The sequence below is a fragment of the Pseudonaja textilis genome, chromosome 1, assembly GCF_049901715.1.
Source record: "Pseudonaja textilis isolate UNSWEBS1 chromosome 1, rPseTex1.2, whole genome shotgun sequence".
NCBI lineage: Eukaryota > Metazoa > Chordata > Lepidosauria > Squamata > Elapidae > Pseudonaja > Pseudonaja textilis.
Window position 1 is genome coordinate 330,729,453 of NC_141990.1, and position 10,489 is coordinate 330,739,941.

At 45.4% G+C, this 10,489-nt stretch overlaps 1 protein-coding gene across 1 annotated transcript; it reads left to right on the forward strand.

The window, feature by feature from the left end:
• Nucleotides 1–262: 262 nt before the first annotated feature.
• On the forward strand, nt 263–9,971 carry JUND (JunD proto-oncogene, AP-1 transcription factor subunit). The gene has a single exon (XM_087922841.1). It carries the CDS (start codon nt 8,162–8,164, stop codon nt 9,149–9,151), a length of 990 nt encoding a protein of 329 aa, XP_087778967.1. The 5' UTR covers nt 263–8,161; the 3' UTR covers nt 9,152–9,971.
• Nucleotides 9,972–10,489: the final 518 nt, after the last annotated feature.

The following is a 10,489-nucleotide window of genomic DNA, read 5'->3' on the forward strand; positions in this document are numbered from 1 at the left end:
ATGTTTTCTCCTAGATAACTAAATCATGATTTACTCACAGTTATCCCAACGTTCTGGTTTTGCATGATGCAGTTCAACCATAGACAAACGAAAGGGTTGATTTTGCTGTATTTGTTAAAACAAGTGTTTCTCAAACTTGGCAACTTTAAGATATGTGGACTTAAATCCTAGAATCTGCTAGGGAATTCTGGGAGTTAAAGTCCACATGTCTTTAAAAAGTTTTTAAAAAAATATTTTTATCCCTCCTTAATTTTTTTATAGAGAAGTCGAGGTGGTGAAGATACCTAATATTCCTCCTATGTAGTGGATTGGGCTGAGTGAGAGTGACCGGTCCAAAGTCATCCAATTAGCTTTCATGCCTAAGGCAGATTTAGAACACACAGCCTTCTGGTTACTAGGCTGGTCCCTTAACCAATAGATCATATTGGCTCTTTTGTTATCAAATTTGAGAAACATTGGGCTAAAATATGGTCAGCTAATTTGTAGCACACTTTCTATTTAAGCCACAAACTAGTTAATCTGTCATGCAAAGTCAGCCCATGAGGTTCATTTATGATTCAGTGTGAGATTCAGGGTGTCTTGTGAACACAGCCAATGAGCTGCCAACAAGCCAATTACACTGAACTCACTATGTGCAATCCATTTATGGTAGTCTGTTGTACAAACCTACAGTGGGTGAGTAAACCAGGATGAGGCAAGCTATTAATTGCTCTGTGGGAAAATGTCAAACTCATGTTGTCATGGCATTGTCACTAAACCATGCAGGTTGGCCAGCACATGACACATTCAGCCCGCGGGCCGTGAATTTGACAACCGTGCTCTAGACTATCTTTTCTTTGACAAGCTTCTACCCATTACTTTTTGTTCTACCTTCAGGGGCCCTAGAGAATAAGACAATCACCTCCTCTTTGTGATGGCCCCTCAGGTATTGAAAGACAACTGTCATGTCTCCCTTAATCCTTCTCTTCGATAGACTAGACATACCTAGGTTCCTCAACTGTTCAACATATGATTTTAGCCTCCAGACCCTTTATCAACTTTGTTGCTCTTCTTTGCACATTTTCTAGTGTTTCAACATCTTTGTTTTGTGCTGACCAGAATATGAGTAAACATACTGTGCTGACATCTGTGCTAACATTTTTATTTATTTATTTTATTTGTCAATCACAAGATACAGGTTTAAGAATAAACATAGTTTTGAATACATGAGATAGATACCTATAAGAAAAAATAAAAGAAACAATAGGACAGAGACGGTAGGTGCTTATGCACACCCCCTACTTTTTTTCTTCCTGACCAAAAGGTGTGCTGTGCTTAATTTTCTCCTGCACCAGAGCAGGGGTTTCAGCTGGCAAAGAGTTAAACTGATCAGGGGCAGGATCCTTTTGCAAAGAGGCCCCTGCTGGAACCTGACCTCAATGGGGGAGGGAAGAGCAGTGCCCTCCACCCATCAGGCCAAGAGCTCATTCCAAGCTAGCAATGTCCACTCAAGACAGTGAAAAACCTGCTACTGCCACAGCTGGCCTTGCTTTCTGTTTAATTCTTTTCAATGCACAAATCATTATTTTTAAGCTGCTAAAGTTACAATTTAGGAAGGTGATTGTCTTTGGCTGGGCTCTGGAAGCTTTCATGGCTTCAGAACAGACAAAATGTCAAGCACCAATGCCTACAGGGACCAAACTTGGATTGGTGCCTGTTAAAAAGCAGATCACACACAGTGAAAAGAAAGTCTGGAACTTGGCATCAGTCCATTCACAGATGGCTATAAGGGAATGGCAATAAAAGGTGACATGATTGGTCTTGCCCTTTAACAGGCCTGTGACTTGGCAACCTAAGCTGATGGATGGGATTATTCAGGAACCAAGGAAGGGTAGTGTGAAGCACTTCGACAAACAACTCTGCCCTCCCCTCTTTTGGCAGCAGATTGAAGTAGCACTGTAACCCAAGGTTTTTAATAATGGTGTATTAAATAATCCACCAGGGCTTTGCTTCGCTGAAAATACTGAGCTGATGTTTCTCAACTTGAGCAACTTTAAGAGATGTGGACTTCAACTCCCAGAATTCCTCAGCCAGCCTTGCATTATACCCATAAGGAATAATGTAGTGAGTCACAAGACACTGACACCAACAAGTTATAGCTGGTGCATTGAGTACCAAACAAATGATGAGTACCAGGATAAAATGTTCACATCAAAATGCATTGAGTACCAAATCTGATGAGTTTCAAAGCAATTGAGTACCAAGGTACTACTGTAACGTGCTAAGCCAACAGAAAACATGGCACAAATCTCTGCTCCTAACCATGATGTGGCATCTTTTAGCACAACATCTGAAGCAAACTGCCTTTTTTTTTTAAAAAAAAAGCCTGCATCTAGCATTAGCCAGCATTAGCCAGCAAGATTCCTGCAACAGTATGTTACTGTGTGTATCATGCACATGAAACAATTTCATTGCAAATCCAACCACGAGTTTATCTTGTCCAGAACTGTTTGTTCTGACTGGCAGAGATTGCTCAGCCATTTAGGGAGGCAGAACTTCCCCTCTTCCACATGAGATGTTTTAACCAAGGTTTGAGCATGGGAATTTGTGGTGATCTCTGGGCATTTATGCTCTTGCTCACCCAAACCCATGTTTGCACACAGACCTCATTGCCACTCTTCCTGTGTAGGAGGAGGAAGAGATTACATTTTCCCCACTGAAAAGAACATGTGGTCTGAGTTTGGGAGAAATACAAAATCTCCTGGGGTTAGGTGGAGGGGGTGGGGGAGAATGAATTTCCTGAAACCAGAGGTCCTCCAAATGCCACACAACACAATTTCACATCTAAACAGATCCTCCAGAATCATTCTCAGTGAAACTGACCTACACGACCAACAGGGCAGAATATAATATTCAGCATGCTGTATTTTATTGGCTATCTCTCAAGATTTTGGCTGGTTTGAAAGAAATATTCAAAGACAACCAAAACTCCCAAAAGAGAAACATATTTTCTGGATGCACACCCTGATTTCTTCCAAGATAAGCCTTTCAATCCCCCCCCCAAGACTGTCCATGGTGCTAGAGACTGCTCCTCTTTGTCTGGATAAAGGCAATCAGTCCAGGATATTTTCTAATCAGTTCCATATGAGGCAGCTGGTTTAAGTCTCCCCATCCCACCCAATCTACCAAATGCCACCTCTCTGTGTGCTTCTGGCTTTTCTTTTGTCTTAGCCACACACCTCGAGCCAAGGGGAGCAGATGGTTTAGAAGAGTGCAGTTAGCTTCAAATGGGCCTACAAAGATCACTTCTGTCCTTGTCTACTAGACAAGTCTGGCAAATTAAGGCAGCTCGAAAAACACTCCTCCTAGTTTGTGGAATTCCACACCAAAAAAAGAAGTGGCCAGCAACCATTTGACTTGGTTGCCTTAAAAATAAAGCAGGGGTCTCCAACCTTGGCAACTTTAAGATTTGTGGACTTGGCTGAGGAATTCTGGCAGTTGAAGTCCACAAGTCTTAAAAGTTGCTGAGGTTGGAGACCCCTGAAATAAAGGGCTGTATGTATGTTTGAAAATATTTCTAGATCTGTGTTTAATTGGATGCCTATTTAAAGGCAGAAAATTCCAGCTTTTATTTAAAAATAAGTTTCTAATCTCAAGAATACAAAAACCAGCTCTATCAAGCACATCCAAATAATGCGTTGGAAGCAGTAGTGGGATTCAATTTTTTTTTACTATTAGTCCTGTGGGCATGGCTTGGTGGGCATGGCAGGGGAAGGATACTGTAAAATATCCAGTCAGAAGTGATATTTGCCGGTTCTCCGAACTACTCAAAATTTCTGCTACCAGTTCCCCAGAACTGGTCAGAACCTGCTGAATACCACCTCTGGTTGGAAGGATTATGATGAGCTGAGTAAGACTACTGCCAATTCTGAAAAAAAAAATTTAACTAGTAACCTGATCTGCTGGAATCAGCAGTCAGTAACCACCTGTTCTGAAGTTTCTCTTTGCAGCCCCGATTCCCCTTTAAACCATACCACTAAGTTTCAGTTGCACTAGGTCTTGCTATTTTATTAATTTATTAGGTTTTTATTCCACTTCATATAAATAACTTAAAGCAGTGAACATTCTTAATATCCTCTGAGGTAAGAAACATGTTAAACCTACAGTGTAAATTCAATTAATTTGAACAGCAAAAATATGCTTTCTTCAAATAAAACAGTGAAAATATGCCCATTTTGCACTATTGTCTCTTTCCAGATTGCATCCAATTTAGTAAAGCTTCCATCTACTGAAAGAGTGCCTACCCCCATTGTATGAATTATGCTGCTTTCTAACAACCATCTGCTGATAACTTGGCAGTTCTACTTTCATCAGATGACACCACCAGGCTGAAACTTAGCAAATTTCTTGGTTTAATATGAAGCAAGCTCTAGGAAACCTTTGGAGATTTCTTTTTAAACCTGAATGCAGTTTAGATATGGGACAGTTTGACAATGTTTGTGTTGCTAGAGAGAAGAAAAACTTTTACCATTTCTTCCTACTTGCCAAAGTGTCATTTCTTAGTCTTCAACAAAATTAGAACAAAGGAAGAAGGCAGGAGATACTGTACAGAATTAGGGTTATATATAAAAGATTGAGGGTATCTGCTTCCTCTATACCAATTTACCTACATTTTAAACCTCAGAAGTACTATCTACACTACATGCATGCTGTGAGAGTAATTATAGGGAAGGAGTATGAGTAGTTGTCACAATTTATAAGAATGTGGGGCACTTACTACTCATTGAGCATCATGGTTCCATCTATCTAGCCCAATCCTTCTTGGAAAGACCAAAAGCAGAGTTCTCCATTAATGTAATACTCTTATCAGGTTATCTGAGCTGGTAGTCCTCAACATATCATGTAGAACTGAATTCCATTAATTAGTGATGCACTGAAACACTGCACTGTTTTCTGCTTTGAGTTTCCTCCCAATTTAATCTGGTGATCTAAATTCTGTTGTTTTGAAAATGGCCATTAATGGTCACTGTGAGCCATGATCTCCGAATCATGCAAAATGTTATAAACTGCAATCTTTTCCCCCATGCTCAAGAACCATTCCACACCTCCTCAACAAAACTGACAGGTCTTCTGCAGTGCAAGGAAGATGAGTTCCAATTCCAACTTGATCCATGAATTTCTTTGGACTTCGGGGCATTTAACTCTTCAGACAAATGGCATTTTAAATTCTGTATCTCTGCTGCAATTGAGTGGGAGTGATTCACATCTTCCTTTCGGGACGGTTCTAAAGTTTGCAGTCAGTGTTTTCTACAACTCCCCACAAGACCTGGAGTTCTAGGAAAATAAGTAAGCAGCCTGACGTTAGGCAACTCTATTAACCCCCTCGGGCCCCATCTATTTACTTGGAGCAGAACTGGGAGCCAATACCTTGTACACCAGACAAAGTGGGATTTATCCATAGGCTAAAATCCAGCAGAAGACATTTTCTTCTCTATCACAGAGGAGTGAGCTTCTTTCTCCATCATACGGAATTAATTGTACCAGCACTGTTTTTCTTTCTGTGCTTTTGCCTAATGAATTCATAGCACAGAAGGGCTGACAGCTTTGACTCAAATTGCAGAAAAAGAGGATCTTTGCCAAATCCTCACATCTGCTATGGGTTAACCCTCTTCTCCTCCCCGCCATCATTCAAGCCTTCCCAAGGGAACCCCTCCCTCTATACTGCTGGTCTTTCAGGGGTGGGGAAAATTGACTCCTCCAGTTTCTGTGATTTGTTTTCAACTTTCCCTTCTTAGTTTACCTTACATCTGACCCAACATGAAATTTTTATACTTATCGTTAGCTAGCCTGAGAAAAGCATAGGCTGAAAATGGAACATTTAACTCCACCAAGGAGGATTTTTGATATTTTCTTGTTTCTTACTTCTGCTCTAATTTAAAATTATTTAAATCTAACAAATGGCTTGCCATAAAGTGAAGTCCCAGTCACAAGAGGTATCTGTTATTTTTAAGGATGTTTCTGGGCACCATGTGCACTCTAAGAAAATGGCAGGTGCTTTGTTAGAAAGTCTTCTTTGCCAAGAAAAAAGAAGAAAGGAAAGCTGGCATCTTGAAGGGCAATGATTAATGTAGGACTAAAAAGAGAGTAAATTTAGTCTAGCGGTTAAAGTGCTGCCTAGAAACCAAGAGACCTGAGTTCTAGTCCACCTTATGTGATTATAGACCAATCACTCTCTCTGCCCAGCCCATCTCACAGGGTTGTTTGTTGTGAGGAAAATAGGAGGAAGGAATAGTATGTTTGCTGGCTTGAATTCCTTATAAAATTTATAAAGGCAGGATAAAAATCTAATAAATAAGATTAGGCAGCTGCTAGGTGCTTTCATCTGCCATCTAGTAGATGTTCAGGTTATTGTAGTCCAGATTTATTACCTCTAGCATTCACTGTGAGAACCATTGTGTGAACTTGCAAACTGTCAGCCATGTTTTCAAAATTTCCAATGTGACCAACCCTAAACGGTTGAGGGCTTGTCTTGGGATTCTATTGAATCCTATTGACCTTCAAGAGCTAAATATATAGACATCTTTCTCCAGATGTTCATGGAGCATCCATGCTTTCGTACCCCCAAAAGCACAGGAAGCACCTGATTCATTTTCAAGAACCAATTTAAATTAGGACAATTCCAGTGAACTTAGTTTGGTTTGGATGACCATCCCTGGTAGCCTAGTGTTAGGGATATCCAAAAATTCAAAATGGCACTCACAATGGCAGTGTTGTTTTTTTGAGGTTTCCTCCATTTGATGCCCCTTATTTTTATTTACATAAAAATGTAATATTTAATGTCCCTTATTTACATAGTTGTTTTATTGAATATTGCAGCATTGTGTTTGGTCTAGTGGTTAAGATACCAGGCTAGAAAGTAAGGGAACATGAGTTCAAGTTCCACCTTGGCCAAGAAAGCCAGCTGGATGACTGGGCCAGTCTGTCTCTGTCTCTGTCTCTGTCTCTGTCTCTGAGCCCAACTCACCTCACAAGGGGGTTGTTGTTGCATCCTATTTTATTTCTTTTGCTACAGTTGTTAAGCAACTGTTAAGCATTTCCCTATTGACTCTGCTTGGCAGATTCTGATTGAGAAGGTTACAAATGATAATTATGTGACCCTGGGACATTGCAATCATCATAAATACATGCCAGCTGCCAAGCACCCAACGTTTGATCCCATGAACACAAGGATGTGGAGACAGTCCTAAGTGTGAGGGTCGGTCCTAAATCAAGTTTTTCTAAACCTAAGTCAAAAAATTAAGTCCTAAGTCAAAGATTCCCTGTAACAAAACTCAGCTATTCAAGGAAACTGAATCATACCGATCTGATAACATCCGTACATTAAAAAAAGGATCGGGAGTTATAAGGGGGGAAAAAAAACCCTCATACGCAAAAGAGGGGAGAATCAGCATCCTTGATATGAATAAACGTTAGCAGTTTCAAACATTACTCTTTCCTGTTTCTTGCGGTTATGAGTTTCGGTTTGCAGTCCCTGGGGCCAGGGAACCCTCCCCCGTACCCCCACTTTCCTTTCTCTTCCTCCGTTCGTGCAGCTGCAAGAAAGCCGATCTGCACCGAGCTTACAAAATTCACTTTGCAACGGGGCCGAGGAGCAGAATCAGGGCACGAGCTCCTCCCCCTTCCCCACCTCGAACCAAGCGCCGCGTGCGTGGCCGGCCTCAAGATGACATCAACCCAAAAGGCCGCGCGCTGTTGTATGCAGTTTATGGAGCCGGTCGCCTCGGAGACGAGGCCTACCAGGAGAGTGGCGGGGGGGGGGAAGAGGAGGAGGCTGCGGGACGCAGTTCTACATAGGCCCCGCCCTCATATGCAAAACAGCTATCCCAGACGTCATCTGCAGCCAATGGGAGGCGTCTACGGTGAGCTCATCGGGCCGGCGGAAGGTATAAAGTGACCTCCCCGAGGAAGACGAGCGTCTTCAACGCGCGCGGGGAGAAAGGTGATTAGGCTCGGCTCTCGGCGTCGTCGTCTAACAAAGCGCTGTCCGGGAAGAAGCCTGACGCTCCTCCTCCTCACGTCGGGCGCGCAACTGGGGGCCCTCCCCCGTCCTACATTCCCGAGCGCTCCGCTGCGGAGACCATAGGTGGCTACCTCCCCTCCGCGGCCTGCGGGGGGGAAGAGGATGGAAATACCTTTCTACCATGATGATGTGTTGAGCGCTCTGGCAGCATCGACGACAGCGCTTTCCTCCCGAAGCAGCAACTTCCAGCAGCCTTTTTTCGACGGCACCATGATGAAAAAAGACGGCTTGGCCTTGGCCCTGAGCGATCAGGTGGTGTCTGGCCTGAAGGCGCCCTCCGGCCATGCCGCCCCTTCCGCGCAGCAGCAACAGCCGCCGCCGCCGCCAGGGGAAAACCAGACGCTTCTGACTTCCCCGGATCTGGGCCTTCTTAAGTTGGCCTCGCCGGAGCTGGAGCGCCTGATCATCCAGTCGAACGGCTTGGTGACGACGACGCCGACCAGCGGCGGCACCCAGTTCCACTTTCCCAAAGGCGGCGGCGGTGGCGGCGCCCCCGACGAGCAGGAATTTGCTGCCGGCTTTGTGAAAGCCTTGGAGGACCTGCACAACCAGAACCAGCTGGGGAACGCGGGCCCGGTCGGCGGGGAGCTGCCGCCAACAGCCAGCCTGGCCCAGCAGCAGCAGCCGCCGCCGCCTCCGCCCGTCGAGCCTCCGGTGTACGCCAACCTGAGCACGTTCTCCGGCGCGGCCGGCTTTTCGTCCGAGGGGGCTTACCAGGCGCACCCTCGGCTGCAGCCGCCGCCGTCGCTCAAGGACGAGCCTCAGATCGTGCCGGAGGTGGCGAGCTTCGGCGACAGCCCGCCCCTGTCGCCCATCGACATGGACACGCAGGAGCGCATCAAGGCAGAGCGCAAGCGGCTGCGCAACCGCATCGCGGCCTCCAAGTGTCGGCGGCGGAAGCTGGAGCGCATCTCCCGCCTGGAAGAAAAAGTCAAGAGCCTCAAGAACCAGAACACCGAACTGGCCTCGACGGCCAACCTCCTTCGGGAGCAGGTGGCGCAGCTCAAGCAGAAAGTTCTCAGCCACGTCAACAGCGGCTGCCAGCTCCTACCGCAGCAGCAGCAGCAGCCCCACCAGGTCCCGGCCTACTGAAGGGCCCCTCGGCAGGGAAAGGAGGGGACCCACCCGAGGCCCTCCGACGACGCGCCTCGACGACCCGCCAGAGGGAGGCACCCCCGTCCTCAGCAGGCGCGCTCTCCGTGCTGGGGAGGCGTCGCGAACCGAGGAGAGACGCGTGGGAACATCCCCCCGCGCCCTTCCGCTTCCACCCCGAAGCGCAACCTGCGAACTTGGCCACTTCGAGGAGAGTGCACCCCCGCCACTCATGCATTCGCACGTTGGACAGGACCTTCATACGAGTTCGAGGGAAGTTTGGGGGGGGGGGGGTTAAAAGGACGCTGGGGGAAGCCTTTTCATGGCCCTCCCAAACTGGGTGCAACAACATATGGACGCAGCCGTAGTGTTGCTAACTAGGACTTCCTGGGCGACAAAGGGAAGAAAGAATCGGGGTCTGAAAGGGGGCGGGGCATCGCTAGTCTTGTGCCTTTGAACTCTGGATACCCTTCCTTTATGGGATTTTTTTTTTTAAAGTGACAGGATCTCAGAGGTGGAGTGGTTGGAGAGCCTAGACTGGCTCCTCCTCAACTAGCCACCGATCTCAGTCCTTGGGATTTGCCATAGACTTTGGACTGAACTTTGCCCAGACAGGCTTTGGTCTCTTTCCTCTTCCCATGGCAGCATTTCCTTTTTCTCCCTTACCATATTTATGTTAATATTGGCTCCTGCTCGTCTCTTGTTTTGAAGAGGGATTCTTATGCCCCTTCTCTGTTTTTTTTTTTCTCTCTCTCCCTCCCTCCCTTGATATATCACATTCCACAGTGCAGTAAAATTCTGTGCAGGAGATGAAAAAAAATGTCTTGCCTGATTTTTTTTTTGGGGGGGGGGGGAATGGGTGGGGTTCACTTTGGTCTCTGGCTCCCTTGAGGCAGCTGATCCCCAAAATGTGTTGTGAGTGCCCTCTGGTGCATGTCTGAGGAACAGGGAGCTGTATTTTTGGAAGGTTTTTTTTTTCAGCTTGAATTGAAATTCTGGTAGACTAGGAATTTGGGGATTAATAGTCCCAATTGATCTGAAGGACACAGGGTTTGCTGGGGGAGGGAGGCATTCATGGCTTCTTTGTGTTGGTCACTCACAGGGTTTAGCCACTTATAATCTTGTAAACCAGGACTCTTCAAACTTGACAGCTTTAAGACTTGTGGACTTCAACTCCCAGAATTCCTCCTCCAGTCATGTTAGCTCAGGAATTCTGGGAGTTGAAGTCCACAAGTCTTAAACTTGCCAAGGTTGAAGACCCTTATTGTAAACACATGTCCATCATTCCAAGTTATTTGTTTCTAAGTTAGTTCTGAGTATCTTTTAACTTACGTTAAT